Raw genomic sequence first — 16,334 nt, forward strand, 5'->3', positions numbered from 1 at the left:
ATTCAGAATGGTTGTCTGTGGAGGCTTTACAAATAGCTGTGAAAAGAGGAGACGTGAAAGGCAAAGGAGAAAAGGACAGATATACTCATTTGAATGCAGAGTTCCAAAAAATAGCAAGGAGAGATAAGAAAGGTTTCCTCAGTGATCAGTACAAAGAAGTAGAGGAAAACAGTAGAATGGGAAAGACTAGAGATCTCTTCAAGAAAATTAGAGATACCAAGGGAACATTTCATGCAAAGATGGGCACAATAAAGGACAGAAATGATATGAATCTAACAGAAGCAGAAGATATTATTAAGAAGAGGTGGCAGGAATACAGAGAAGAATTATACAAAAAAGATCTTCATGATCCAGATAACCACGATGATGTGATCACTCACCTAGAGCCAGACATCCTGGAATGCGAAGTCAAGTGAGCATTCAGTAAACATTTGTTAACTCACTAGTAAATGTAATATTAAGGAAGCTGGGTAATTAATTACAAGAAACACACATTACCCTCATTTCATTCTTTTTTTCCATTTATTTTTATTAATTGGAGGCTAATTACTTTACAATATTGTACTGGTTTTTGTCATACATTGACATGAATCAGCCATGGATTTACATGTATTCCCCATCCCGATCCCCCCTCCCACTTCCTTCTCTACCCGATCCCTCTGGGTCTTCCCAGTGCACCAGGCCCAAGCACTTGTCTCATGCATCCAACCTGGGCTGGTGATCTGTTTCACCCTAGATAATGTACATGTTTCGATGCTGTTCTCTCGAAACATCCCACCCTCGCCTTCTCCCACAGAGTCCAAAAGTCTGTTCTGTACATCTGTCTCTTTTTCTGTTTAGCATATAGGGTTATCATTACCATCTTTCTAAATTCCATATATATGTATTAGTATACTGTGGTGGTCTTTATCTTTCTGGCTTACTTCACTCTGTATAATGGGCTCCAGTTTCATCCATCTCATTAGAACTGATTCAAATGAATTCTTTTTAACGGCTGAGTAATATTCCATGGTGTATATGTACCACAGCTTCCTTATCCATTCGTCTGCTGATGGGCATCTAGGTTGCTTCCATGTCCTGGCTATTATAAACAGTGTTGCAATGAACATTGGGGTGCATGTGTCTCTTTCAGATCTGGTTTCTTCGGTGTGTATGCCCAGGAGTGGGATTGCTGGGTCATATGGCAGTTCTATTTCCAGTTTTTTAAGAAATCTCCACACTGTTCTCCATAGTGGCTGTACTAGTTTGCATCCCCACCAACAGTGTAAGAGGGTTCCCTTTTCTCCACACCCTCTCCAGCATTTATTGCTTGTAGACTTTTGGATAGCAGCCATCCTGACTGGCGTGTAATGGTACCTTGTTGTGGTTTTGATTTGCATTTCTCTGATAATGAGTGATGTTGAGCATCTTTTCATGTGTTTGTTAGCCATCTGTATGTCTTCTTTGGAGAAATATCTGTTTAGATCTTTGGCCCATTTTTTGATTGGGTCATTTATTTTTCTGGAATGGAGCTGCAGGAGTTGCTTGTATATTTTTGAGATGATCCTTTGTCTGTTGCTTCATTTGCTATTACTTTCTCCCAGTCTGAGGGCTGTCTTTTCACCTTGCTTATACCCTCATTTCATAAGATGTTGCAATATAATATAAATGGAAACTGTGGGCCATAATACGTATGTAAGTATATTTATAGAATAATAACTCCTAGAACTATAATTGCTGGAGTCAATTACAAATTGCAGAGACATGTGTATATGTGTTTCTGTTGAGTTTGTTTTAAATAGATAACCCTTATTTTGAATGATATGAAGATATTTACATGATTGGAGCTCTTTTGTTTCCTTTTCCGTGAATTGTCCCTTGATGCCCTTGTTAAGTTTTGCCCCACAATTGGGTTTTTTGTCTCCTCTAGCACATGTGTGCTCACACACACACACTCTCCCCCTTTGTCTTTCGCTTTTGGTGACAGAAGAGCCCTTCATAAATTAGATTAGCCGTTTATGCATGATATGGGTTACAAACTTTTTTTTTCATTAGTCTTCTGACCTTACTGTATTTTGGAGTTATTTTCCTATTTTAGGCACCCCTTTCATCTCCTAGCTTTTGTTAGTTGTTTCTACTTTTCATCTTTCATAGTACTTAAACTGTGCTCCATGACCATAATTTCTGCATTTAGGCATAGTCTACAGGGGTGTGTGTGGTGTGTGTATGTATATGCATGTGAGAGAATGAGAGAGAAGAATCTGACCTCTCACCCCTTGACCATTACTACCCCAGGCCAAGCCATCTAGTAAAAAGACATGGTAAACAGAAAAATACTTATAATGTAAATGAGAGACATAGTAAGTGAACCATGAACTTCCAGATGTTCAAGCTGGATTTCGAAAAGGCAGAGGAACTAGAGGTCAAATTGCCAACATCCGCTGGATCATTGAAAAAGCAAGAGAGTTCCAGAAAAATTTCTACTTCTGCTTTATTGACTATGCCAAAGCCTTCGACTATGTGGACCACAACAAACTGTGGAAAATTCTGAAAGAGATGGGAATACCAGACCACCTGACCTGCCTGTTGAGAAATCTGTATGCAGGTCAGGAAGCAACAGTTAGAACTGGACATGGAACAACAGACTGGTTCCAAATTGGGAAAGGAGTACATCAAGGCTGTATATTGTCACCCTGCTTATTTAACTTATATGCGGAATACATCATGAGAAATGCTGGGCTGGATGAAGCTCAAGCTGGAATCAAGATTGCTGGGAGAAATATCAATAACCTCACTTATGCAGATGATACCACCCTTATGGCAGAGAGTGAAGAGGAACTAAAAAGCCTCTTGATGAAAGTGAAAGAGGAGAGTGAAAAAGTTGGCTTAAAGCTCAACATTCAGAAAACTAAGATCATGGCATCTGGTCCCATCACTTTATGGCAAATAGATGTAGAAATAGTGGAAACAGTGGCAGACTTTATTTTTTTGGGCTCCAAAATCACTGCCCATGGTGACTGCAGCCATGAAATTAAAAGATGGTTGCTCCTTGAAAGAAAAGCTATGACCAACGTAGAGAGCGTATTAAAAAGCAGAGACATTACTTTGCCAACAAAGGTCCATCTAGTCCAAGCTGTGGTTTTTCTAGTAGTCATGTATGGATGTGAGAGTTGGACTATAAAGAAAGCTTGAGTGCCAAAGAATTGATGCTTTTGAACTGTGGTGTTGGAGAAGACTCTTGAGAGTCCCTTGGACTGCAGGGAGATCCAACCAGTCCATCCTAAAGGAGATCAGCCCTGAATATTCACTGGAAGGACTGATGCTGAAGCTGAAACTCCAATACTTTGGCCACCTGATGCGAAGAGCTGACTCATTGGAAAAGACCGGATGCTGGGAACAGTTGAAGGCAGGAGGAGAAAGGGATGACAGAGGATGAGATGGCTGGATGGCATCGCCGACTGAATGCACCCAAGTTTGAGTAGACTCGGAGCTGGCCATGAGCACGGAGGCCTGGCGTGCTGCAGTCCATGGGGCGCAGAGTCGGACACGAGCGAGCGACTGCCTGGGCTGACCGAGAGATGACATGCTCACTCCCTGAGTTCTCAGTTTGAGTTCCTCATGAGGTGATTGTCCTTCCAGAGGACATAGGCGTATTGTTCAAAGTTTACGATTCTGTTACTTTCCCAAGGATGCTTTTGAACTACTGAATTTGCTTTTATTTTCTCTTTTCCTTTAATTACTAAAAAATTAAGGAGACATTTGGAGGCAAAAATTGCCTGAAAAATTCCTGAATATTTTTAATAAAGCAAACAGGAAAACCTAATGTCATAGTTCTTTTAACTTTTAAGTCTGCTTAAGTATTTTAGAGATTAGATATTAAGATATTATTAAAATAATTTCTATAAAGCTTTTCATCTGAATGAGTTTTTTGATAACTTGAGTTTTGATCTGTACACTTTTTTATAACTTCATAATATTTTTGTTCATTTTAAGAAAAGAATAACCTTTAAAACAATCTCCTTCTTTGGTAGAGTTCTTGCACACTGGGAATTGTGGTGGCTTTGGTTTCTGAAAATAGATATATTTTGGGCTTTAGTTTTAGAATCTTTTCTTGAAAATCTGTACAATAGTTGAATGTTTGTAAATAAGGCTGTACATATTATATAACAATAGAAAAATTAAAATATATTTACCTAAATTGTGTAAGTATAGTCAATTAAAACTTTATATAATGATTATGAATTTTGTAGTATGTCATGAGTGGTGATATATATTCCATAATTTATTCCTAGTTTTGAAATTAAAATGAAATTTATTCACAGTGGTAGATGATGATACTGTAATGTTAATGCAGTTTTAGAAAAGGATTTTTGGTATTTGTTTGACTTTGTGTGGTATTAAAGCTGCTTTAGAAAACTTTTCTCTTGTCTTCTCATATATTATCATGACTAGTGTTATAAATAATAATAATACTTTTAAGCATGAGCAAAGTAACTTAAGGAGAATTTACTCTCTTAATATCATGCTACAAGGGTTAAATTATTAAGTGTTATGTTAAATCAATAAGTCTTAGTTTCTCCAGAACATGATTAACAACACCAAAAAATACAACCTTTTGGGGGAGTAGCATATAGCTCAATTAGAGAGTAAATACATGTTTTGCAAACTTCATTTTTTAGAGTCCAAATCCACTATTGGACCTGCTGGTTCTGACGGAGTCCCAGACGCGAGAGGAAATGGATGATGTCCGCACTGCAGTCAGGCAGCAGCTCCAGAAAGAGCTGATTGCTCTCTTCAGTACCTTGCTGCTCAGTTTTGAGGCCGTTACTGACAGGTACCATTGGGATCATTGGAGGTTTGGGGACATTTATGTAGAACCTGGTTTTATTTTGATTTCCAAAGAGTCTTTTCACTTGTTTCAAATTAAGAGGAGGAAAGATTTCAGTAAAAATCAGTTGTGGTGGTCTGTTTTTATTTCAGTCCTGATTGTAATTTCACATATACAACACGCGTGTGCACACTATTTTGTTGTCTCTAGGCTTAGTTCTTGGGGCTTCCCTGGTGGTTGAGATGGTAAAGAATCCGTCTGCAATGCAGGAGACCCAGGAAGATCTGGAGAAGGGAATGGCAATCCCCTCTAGTCTTCTTGCCTAGAGAATTGCACGGACAGAGGAGCCTGGCGGGCTGTAGTCCACAGAGTTACAGAGTTGGACACACAAACTCAAGAGTCAGACACGATGAAGGGACTAACACTTTCACTCAGTTCTTGGTTTCTCTTACTTTTCTACACATCTGACTGAGCAGTCATACCCATTTCTATGACTTCACAAATTTTTGCATTGATGATTTTCAAATGTATGTCTGTAACTCTGACTTAAAAGTTTTAAACTCATAATTTTAACCATAATTTTAAATTCATAGTTTTAATTTTAAAGTATACAGTTGAGTGGGTTTTGATATATATACAGTGTGCAACTATCACTGGTTAATTCCAGAACATTTTCATTACCCCAAAGCAGTCTGTCGCCATTCACCCTTACCCAGACCCCTAGTAACCATTGATTAATCTTCTTTCTCTATGAATTTGTGTATTCTGGACATTTCATATAACCGGCGTCAAGCAATATGTGACCTTTTTTATGTCTGGCTCTTTTCATTTAGCATCATGTTTTCAAGGTCTGTCCACGTTGTAGCAGATGGCGGTGACTAAATGATAGTCCATGGACAGATGTGCCGCGTTCTGCTTATCTGTTCACCTGCTGGGGGCCTTTGAGTCCTCCTTTCACTGTGGTGAATTGTGGTGTTACGAACATTCATTTACAAATTTCTGTGTTAATGTGTGTTTTCAGTTCTGAGTGTATACCTAGGACTGGAATTGTGGGTTCATGTGGTAACTCTGTGTTAACTTTTAATTTCATTATCAGTTGTCAACACTGGTACCCATTTATGCATTTTTCAGTGTAATTGTTACTTGTATTTTAGATTATATATTCTGGATGGTATATTCACTGTGTTTTCCTTGGAAAGACTTGTTTTAAGAGGGGATATTTAGTGCCATTTCCACTAGTTCCTACTTTTATGATACAGTGAATTGTTAGTAACCCTCTACCACCAGTAAGAAAGCCCATTAAACCCTTTAAATTTGTTCTGTGGTTGATTTTTTTCCCTCCTTCATGTACACAGAAAATGCTTGGAGCTTTTTTACGTTTTCCAAACACAGCTGGCCCTGAAACTACTCCAGTGTCTGAGAGTCACGGACGCTCCTCACTTCTATGGCCTGCCGTCCCTCGAGAGGACATTGCGGGGGATGGCCCACCTCACGGCGTGTCCGGGGTGGAGCGCACACTCTCCTCTCACAAAGCCACTCGACATTTGCGGGAAATACTTGTCAGGTCTCCTCGAAGTAAGTAAAAATAGCCACTGACTGTAAACAGCAATAATACAGCCCTAGATCAAAGCTGTTCACTGTTTATTGATCACTCGGTGTGTGCCAGGCACAGTATGAAGTGCATTGTGAGTGCCACTGTATTTAATGTAGATGATTACTGTTTGTGTTGTTGGCCAGTCTCTCAGCTGTGTCCGACTCTCTGCAACCCCATGAGGTGCAGCATGCCAAGCTCCCCTGACCTTCACTGTCTCCTGGAGTATTGTTTATGACTCATCATGATTAAATGTTTTAATGATTTTTATTATCAAATGTGTAACTAAGGTTACTTTTATGAATAAGCTCATTTTTAAGAAAAGTAAGGCTTACACTTAATTAAGCCCCTTTATTTGGGTAACTTGTTTATATGTGTTTATTAACCCTTTTGTAAATCATACTTCAGATGATATTATCTAGGATTTGTTTCCAAAAGTACATCTTACTTTTTTTTTAAATTTCAAAATTTTAAATACTCCCATCTGTCCTATAAAGTTTAATGTGACTATAATGTAAAATTTATTAGAGTCACTTTAGTGAACTATTTTTTTGAGTAATTATAAATACTGAAAAGGAGCAAAGTATCAGTATATTAATTAGTTATTTCATATTCATGGAGTGGGAAACAGCAACCCATTCCAGTATTCTAGCCTGAAAAATTCCATGGACAGAGGAGCCTGGTGGGCTACAGTCATTGGGTCACGGAGAGTTGGACATGACTAAGCATACACACACACACACACATCTCATATTTAAAGGTGTCTGTGGTCAGAAATATATGCAATTCTGGAACAAATATATTAAGTAAATACTTACCATTTTTTTAAAAAAGTCAACTCCTCCAATGCTTTTAATGTAATTCAGTCTACAAATATTCATTGGAAGGACTGATGCTGAAGCTGAAACTCCAATACTTTGGCTGCCTGATGCGAAGAACTGACTCTTTTGAAAATACCCTGATGCTGGGAAAGATTGAGGGCAGGAGGAGAGGGGATGACAGAGGATGAGATGGTTGGATGGCATCACCGACTCAATGGACATGAATTCGACTAAACTCTGGGAGTTGGTGATGGACAGGGAGGCCTGGTGTGCTGCGGTTCATGGGGTCGCAAGAAGTCAGACACGACTGAGTGACTGAACTGAACTGACTTACAAGTATCTACTTTATAGCTTTATTTATAATGCAATGTATAAATACTCCTTTATCAACCTTTTGGAACACATCGCCTCTATGAGGTGATTCTGTCAGTTACAAATCAGGAATATGTGAGGACCTGCTATAGCAGTAACTGAAGAAATATTTTGCTGTTTATATTTAGAAACCATCAGAAGTGCTTTTTGTTTGTAAAAGCTGTGTAAGAGGAGAGACTTCAGATCACATCTGTGTTTCAAACACCCAAATTAAAATGAGCTTTCCGTGTTATTGAAAAACAAAAAGGTTTAGTTGTAGGTAAAAAGTCAAGGCAAAAAGAACATACTATCACTCTAAGCTCAGTTGTATTTGGGTAGTGAAAAATCAGCACAGCTAAGGAATAGAAGAAAAGTATGATCCTAGTTTTATGAAAACTTTATTAACAAAGCTTTGGAATAAACACAGGAATGCATTTTATCTTCATGTCAGTATAACATCTTGGGAAGAAAATCTTTATCTTTAAATGACAGGACAGTAATACATATTTAATCTTATTTGGGTTCTTCTGCTTACTTCAGTAGCTAAACAGGTTTCTTTTTTTTTTTTTTACTACTGACTAAATTGATCCTTCCATAGTTTATTGTCATCCATACAGTCAAAGGCTTTGGCATAGTCAATAAAGCAGATATAGATGCTTTTCTGGAACTCTCTTGCTTTTTCGATGATCCAGTGAATGTTGGTAATTTGATCTCTGGTTCCTCTGCCTTTTCTAAAACCAGCTTGAACATCTGGAAGTTCATGGTTCACGTATTGCTGAAGCCTGGTTTGGAGCATTTTGAGCATTACTTTCAAGCGTGTGAGATGAGTGCAATTGTGTGACAGTTTGAGCATTCTTTGGCATTGCCTTTCTTTGGGATTGGAATGAAAACGGACCTTTTCCAGTCCTGTGGCCACTGCTGAGTTTTCCAAATTTGCTGACATATTGAGTGCAGCATTTTCACAGCATCATCTTTCAGAATTTGAAATAGCTCAAATGGAATCCCATCACCTCCACTAGCTTTGTTCGTAGTGGTGCTTCCTAAGGCCCACTTGACTTCACATTCCAGGATGTCTGGCTCCAGGTGAGTGATCACACCATTGTGATTATCTGGGTCGTGAAGATCTTTTTTGTACAGTTCTTCTGTGTATTCTTGCCACCTCTTCTTAATACCTTTTACTTCTGTTAGGTCCCTACCATTTCTGTCCTTTATTGACCCATCTTTGCATGAAATTTTCCCTTGGTATCTCTAATTTTCTTGAAGAGATCTCTAGTCTTTCCCATTCTGTTGTTTTCCTCTATTTCTTTGCATTGACCGCTGAGGAAGGCTTTATCTCTCCTTGCTCTTTTTTGGAACTCTGCATTCAAGTGGGTATATCTTTCCTTTTCCTTTGCTTTTCACTTCTCTTCTTTTCACAGCTATTTGTAAGGCCTCCTCAGACAGCCCTTTTGCTTTTTTGCATTTCTTTTCCATGGGGATGGTCTGATCCCTGTCTCCTGTACAGTGTCACGAACCTCAGGCCATAGTTCATCAGGCACTCTGTCTATCAGATCTAGCCCCTTAAATCTATTTTTCACTTCCACTGTATAATCATAAGGGATTTGATTTAGGTCATAGCTCAATGGTCTAGTGGTTTTCCCTACTTTCTTCAGTTTAAGTGTGAATTTGGCAATAAGGAGTTCGTGATCTGAGGCACAGTCAGCTCCCGGTCTTGTTTTTGCTGACTGTATAGAGCTTATCCATCTTTGGCTGCAAAGAATATAATCAATCTGATTTTGGTGTTGACCATCTGGTGATGTCCATGTGTAGAGTCTTCTCTTGTGTTGTTGGAAGAGGGTGTTTGCTATGACCAGTGCGTTCTCTTGGCAAAACTCTATTAGCCTTCACCCTGCTTCATTCTGTACTCCAAGGCCAAATTTGCCTGTTACTCCAGCTGTTTCTTGACTTCCTACTTTTGCATTCCAGTCCCCTATAATGAAAAGGACATCTTTTTTGCGTGTTATTTCTAAAAGGTCTTGTAGGTCTTCATAGAACTGTTCAACTTCAGCTTCTTCAGCGTTACTGGTTGGGGCATAGGCTTGGATTACCGTGATAGTGAATGGTTTGCTTTGGAAATGAACAGAGATCATTCTGTCGTTTTTGAGATTGCCTCCGAGTACTGCATTTCGGACTCTTTTGTTGACTATGATGGCTACTCCATTTCTTCTAAGGGATTCCTGCCCACAGTAGTAGATATAATGGTCATCTGAGTTAAATTCACCATTCCAGTCCATCTTAGTTCACTGATTCCTAGAATGTCGACATTCACTCTTGCCATCTCCTGTTTTACCACTTCCAATTTGCCTTGATTCATGGACCTGACATTCCAGGTTCCTATGCAATATTGCTCTTTATAGCATCGGACCTTGCTTCTATCACCAGTCACATCCACAACTGGGTATTTTTTTTGCTTTGGCTCCATCCCTTCTTTCATATGCAGGTCAGGAAGTAACAGTTAGAACTGGACATGGAACGACAGACTGGTTCCAAATAGGAAAAGGAGTATGTCAAGGAGTATGTCACCCTGCTTATTTAACTTCTTAACTTATTTAACCCCTATGTGTGGGACATTATATGATGTACATAGACATGTTTCAGAGGAGTCTGTAACATATTTTCAAGGATTTTCTAAATCAGATGGAAGGACTTTTTCCTCAAATGGCTGTCTCCTAACTCCCTATGTTCATTCTGGTTCAGCTTCTCAGATAAGGGTCTGTTGTTGTTCAGTTGCTAAATCATGTCCAACTCTTTGTAACTCCATGGACTGCAGCCCGCCAGGCTCCTCTGTCTCCTGAAGTTTGTTCAGAGTCATGTCCATTGAGTCGGTGATGCCATCCAACCATCTCATCCTCTGTCATCCCCTTCTCCTTTTGCTTCAATCTTTCCCAGCATCAGGGTCTTTTCCAGTGAGTTGGCTCTTCACCTCAGGTGGCCAAAGTATTGGAGTGTCATCATCAGTCCTTCCAATGAATATTCAGGACTGATTTCCTTTAGGCTTGACTGGGTTGATCTCCTTGCAGTCCAAGGGCTCAAGAGTTTTCTCCAGAACCGTAGTTCAAAAGCATCAATTCTTCAGTGCTCAGCTTTCTTTATAGTCTAACTCTCACATCAGTACATAACTACTGGAAAAACCATAGCTTTGACTATACAGACCTTTGCCCAGAAAAGGGCAGATAGCTTTAAATAAGAAACATTTCTTTTGTTGTTATTGACGGAAATATGTTAAATCCCTCAGATATGTGGGAGATGAAAAGCTGACAGCCAATGATTTAAACAACTAATATATATTTAGATATGGAATAGAAATCTAAGATGGCTTATGAATGGAGAAACTGTTTACATTTGAACCATAATTCTAGAAACCTAGCCTAACTCTGGTGGTTAGTAAGAGTTCTGTATAGCTAGCATTGTCTAAGTATACTTTTCAACAAGGTATTTATAAACTGAATTCTTACTTCAAAAGGATATTATAATATTTGAAATGTTACAAGCATATTTTAAATCACAGAATCTCCTAGGTGTATACTACACATGCTTTGTTAGAATTTTGAAGGAAAAAAAGTTTGTATGAAGAATGTTTACTTGTGATGCAATACGTGTAACGAAATTTTACCTTCTGAACCATTTTTAAGTGTATAAACTGAGAATCTGACAGTGTATGAATACTTTACGTGGTTAAGGTCCAGCTCAGACGAGTCAGTAGAAAGGTATATGTTTAGCCTCGAAGAGTAAAGCTGCCCCCGAATTGTGTGCGTTTGCTCTTCAGGTCATCACATCCTTCTACGTGGAGCGCGGAGGAAATGCGATGTCCTTCATGGGAAAAGGGGTCACAAAGAGCACCGTTCTCTGCCTGCTGCACTTGTCGCACGAGATGATGGCCCAGGCCCAGAGCTCGGTGAGCGCGCTCGCAGCCGCCTGTCCTCCCACGGTTGCCAGGAAGGGAGTCCGCTGTGTCTGATGTTTCAGGCCTGTCTGTTTACTCGAGAAAAATGTCTTTTCATGTCTCCTTTTTAGGAGACAAAAATGGTTTTTAACTAAGCAGTTTCTTAGAAGCTGTATTTTATACAAACCTGAATTTTACTTTTTTATTTTACTTGAAATCTACATGCCCTGGAGAACTGCCTTTTTGTCTAAATTACCGGGAAAATAGCAGTTCTGAAGAAACAAGGGACATGTGTAACTTCTTAAGGAGGAGCTGAGATTTTTGTTTGCCGTATGTTGGCTAAATAATGAATTAAAGCCAAGTCTTTAGTATAAAATTTTTACTTTGTTTTGCTTTTTAAAATTCAGATATTTTAAACTCTGTTTTTTTCCTTAGAAACTTACCTGGTGTGTTTCTGTTCCCTTTTTCCATTCTAGGACTGGATGTCACTTTGGTTCTTGCCTTTGGGGAGTCAGAGTGAAGACCATGCTCCCACTCAGCAGGGATTGGCTTGGCTGATTCCATTGTGGGTTGACCGAGACCCAGAGGTCAGTGTGAAGGAGAATCGAGTCTATTATGTGTGGATTAGAGAACAGATGAAGCAAAACACACATGTATATACATGTTCATATTTTCTAAATAAGATTATTTTAGTGACTAGACCTTAAGCTGTATTTACCCCCTATCTTGAGCAGGTTGGGCTGCATAATAAAGCACCATAGACTGGTTGGCTTGATCAAAGATACTTATTTTCTCACACGTCTGGAGGTGGGAAGTTGGAGATCTAGGTGTCCACCCACATGGTCAGGTCTGGCAAGGACTCTTTCTGGCTTTCATGTGGCTCCCTTTTCACTTCATGCTGATAGGACCTTTTCTCTCTTCCCCTTCTTACAAGGCCACCAGTTCTGTCAGATTAGGACCCAATCCTCATGGCCACATTTAACCTTAATCATCCCCTGAAAAGCCCTATCCTTAGATACTCTGGGAGTTAGGGCTTCCACATATGAAATTTGGGGGTACATAATTCAGTTCATGGCACCCCCATATTCAGCCAAATTCAGAGTGCAGATTAAAAATAGAAAGAGGAAGTATTATAAAATCTATCAGTCAGATTTATAAAGAACAGTGAAAAAATTATTGGAGAAGTCCAGCCATTTTTGAACAGTTTAGAGGAATAGTGGCCAAGTGACATTTGACTATCATTTAATAGAATTATAACACTACACTGCAGTGTTTTATATTAATGAGTTTTCCTGTTTGGCCATTTGTCTACTGATCTTATTTTTTTAAACCACTTTATTGAGGTATGGTTGCCATACAAGATTCTGTACATATTTGATGTGTGCATTTTCATGAATTTGGAGATAAATACACACCCGTGAAATATACCTCACCAGAATCAATGCCATAAACCAGTCCTCCACCTCCAAAAGTTTCATTTTGTCTTCTTTACTGTTTGTTTTTGTGATTAGAACACTTACCGTAAGATCTACCTCTTAGCAAATTTTTGAGTATATATTAATGTCCTGTGCTTACTTGCTCAGTCGTGTCTGACTATGTGTGACCCCGTGGACTGTAGCACACCAGCTTTTCTGTCCATGAGGACTCTCTAGGCAAGAATACTGGAGTGGGTTGCCATGCCCTCCTCCAAGGAATCTTTCCAACCCGGGAATCACACCCAGGTTTCCTGCATCGCAGGGAGGCTCTTTACCACACAAGCCATCAGGGAAGCCCATACATATTAAAGATATGTAGTGTTAACAGCTAGAAGTACATTCTTTAGCCACAGTGAACTTGGGCTTGTTTCTTCACTGTGTTATGACTGCATTGCTTTTTGTTACCCTGTGGTTATCCCAGGGAAGCTCTATTTTGTAATCAGAATTTGGAAGTTCACCAGAATACATAGCTAGAACAGCAGGAGTACTGTGGCAAACATATTATATCATATCCATCTTACTTGAAACATTTTTCTTTTAAAATAATTTTGGGGCTGAATGCGTTATAAAAAGATAATTCAGTTATTTCTTTTTGAAAAGAAATTTCAAAGAAATTTAAACTGTTTATTTGAAAGAAACACTGAAAAATTAAGGAAGGTAGAACAAAATAATAATATCCTCTTAAAAATGGGAAATAAACAAGAATCATGTTCATAAAAGATATGTAAGTACTGTATGCTTTCTCTCAAAAAAGGCTTTTAAACTGTGGGTTTTTTTAGTCTTCTTATTTATACCTGATTTTGACTTTTTGTGATATTTGCTTTTATTATTTATATTAGGTATAGAAGTTTTATTCATCCATAGATTTATAGGACAGTATTCTTTGTGTCTTATAATTTAGGATTTGCCAAGACAATGTCATAAGAATATGGTATTTTATGTACCAGAGAAATTAAGAATTCATATTATGAAATCAGGTTTTTTTATTTCACAACATTTTCTCTAATTTGACCAGGTGAGGTTCACTTCATTGGGATTAGGATCAGCACTAACCACCCTTGAAACTGGCTGTGTGGCCTTGGCAAACAGTTGTCAAAACATTTCTGGTGGGCTCTGGGGAACGGTGGTGAACATTCTTCTGGACCAGTCGGAATGCAGCATGGTGCGCCGGGAGGTAGGCTTGTCTGTGTGGTTCTTCCTTCCTGTTCCCTTGGAAATCTGTTGTGAATGTTCTTGTAAACCACACTCCCTGTTCACTGCGGTGGACTGATTGCTGACCTTTGTCTCTTCTGCTTGCAGAAAACCCAGATGACATGGTTGTAGAGAGCAGAATGGTATTGATTCACAGTAAAAGCTGGAGTCCTTTGCTCTGAAGGATCAAAGCAGAATTGAGTCTGTTTTAGTACGGATTCTTCTAATTTATTACACGTTAAAAAGTAGTTCACAGGAAAAAAATTATCTCAGTGTTCAAGTTTATAAAGCTTTTCTTAAGATAAGGAGCTGTAAAAATACTCATAGCATGTAAAGAGGAAAAGTCAATGCTATTTTAATTCTCTCTAGACAGTTTGTGATTTTCTTTACTGCTGCTTTTATCAGAGATGATTGACGTAGACCATTTTAGAAACAGTAATCCGATAGTGCTTAGAGACTTGTAAAGAAAACATCTGCTCCCAGGCCCACCATTAGCCAGTTTCCAGTTCCAAAATCCAAAGGCTGTAGGTTTCTTGTTAACTTGTTTCTTGGTAGTAATGCTTAACCATATAGCTTCTTCTTGATTTACCAACTGTTAAGATTATCTGTTGGCCTCCAGTGAAGAGTGTTGAAAATTTCCCTCCCTCCGATCCCCTGTTACTCTGGTTGTTCTCCTTTTATAATGTAATCTTCCATTGAATAGGTAATCAGTGTTCATATTAGTATGATTATTTAACTTGGCTGTCTTCAGGACCTAGGTCAAGTTGGATTTTTGTAATTTGTGTTTCTAATTTGCCATTTCTTATTGAGAGGAGCTTGTATGAGAGAGGTAGAAAGAGAGGAGGAGAGAGATGTGTGCATATGATCTGAAAGAGAGTAATAGAAACAGGAAATATATTTCTTAAATGCTGCCAGAATAGTTTATGTTTTACATATCATTTTTTGGAAAGACAACATTCTGAAATAGGAAAAAATATCTTTCCTGATGAAGTAATTTCTCCCACTATTATGGCAGTTGGGGAGTTCTCATGATGATCTCTTAGCATGTTCAGCTGACCAGGGATATGCTTTTTTTTGTTATTAAATTACAGTATATTGGTTATTTCAGATATGACAACAAGATGGCAGTATTGACATTTTTTTTTCCCTTTAATTTCAGGCTGCATTTATTTTTCAGAATCTCCTTGTAATTCCAATGCCTTCAGTAATTATAAAGGATTATACTTGGCAGGTAGGTGCCTTTAAATAGTTATCAGCCCTTGTAGATCTTTGAGATTAATTGATGATAGAGTTTCAGCATATATATTTTTATATTTGTATATATTTCTTTGGTGATGAAACTTCGTACAAGCCAACAGGATCCCTTAAAAGAGAATATAGAGATCTTTTTATGCTTGATCATATTTACCAGTTCTCTATGGTGTTAAAAATAATTTTAAGCAGAAATAATAATCATTAGCATGGTGTTTACTGTGTTCTAGGCACTGTTCTAGAAGCAGTATAAATATCAACTTGTATAATGGTTTGAGTTGCAAACCATTATTCTCCTCATTTTGTAGAATAAGAAAATTTAGCACAAAGAGTTTAAGTCATTTGCCGTACATCACACCCTTTTGCTTTCAGTCCAGCCAGTTTCTCTTTCCCACTGACTGTATTGTTTCTCTGATAATAAGCAGATTTGTTTGTAGGTAAATGCACATTGATCTTAACATCTGCTTTCTGGGTTAGTACACAGTGTCATAACTTAACCTTTCTTTGGCTTCTGTTGGATTAATTTTCTGTTTTATGTTCTAAACGTTAAGTCAGTAAATAGTTTTAGCTGACTTTTTTATAGCCTGCTGCTTTTTAGATGTTTGGAAGATAGAAAAGTGCTCTCTGTGGGGAGACGGGACATGCTCTCTGCCCCGTGCCTCATCCACATGTCCTCCTCCCATATGTGTGTGTATGCATCACGTTGTGGCATCTCACACCCCAGGGTCTTGGATAAGATCTCAGATTCCTTTTTCAGTTTTCGTTAGAATACATCTTCAGGGGAGTCACTGAATCTAGTTGAGGTGTATTGAGGGCAGCTTTATGGGCATTCAGGTGGTTGTTAAGGCCTGGATCTCCTTTAACTTTTGGAAAATTCATTTTTCCAGACTTTACAAACCTCGTAATGCTGCCAATTATTGAAAAT

General features: G+C 38.5%; 1 protein-coding gene across 4 annotated transcripts in view; it reads left to right on the forward strand.

Annotated features, from left to right (window-relative positions):
- RTTN (rotatin) overlaps window positions 1-16,334 on the forward strand; it is a 118,732-nt gene that overhangs the window by 51,891 nt on the left and 50,507 nt on the right. For all 4 annotated transcript variants that reach the window (XM_043444405.1, XM_043444406.1, XM_043444407.1 and 1 more), the window contains 6 exons: window positions 4,659-4,813; window positions 6,163-6,382; window positions 11,376-11,504; window positions 11,969-12,079; window positions 13,983-14,141; window positions 15,318-15,389. In XM_043444405.1, the coding sequence (XP_043300340.1) occupies window positions 4,659-4,813; window positions 6,163-6,382; window positions 11,376-11,504; window positions 11,969-12,079; window positions 13,983-14,141; window positions 15,318-15,389 (846 nt within the window). The remainder of the gene's footprint in view (window positions 1-4,658; window positions 4,814-6,162; window positions 6,383-11,375; window positions 11,505-11,968; window positions 12,080-13,982; window positions 14,142-15,317; window positions 15,390-16,334) is intronic.

The sequence above is a fragment of the Cervus canadensis genome, chromosome 23 (genome assembly GCF_019320065.1).
Source record: "Cervus canadensis isolate Bull #8, Minnesota chromosome 23, ASM1932006v1, whole genome shotgun sequence".
In the NCBI taxonomy this organism is placed as follows: Eukaryota; Metazoa; Chordata; class Mammalia; order Artiodactyla; family Cervidae; genus Cervus; species Cervus canadensis.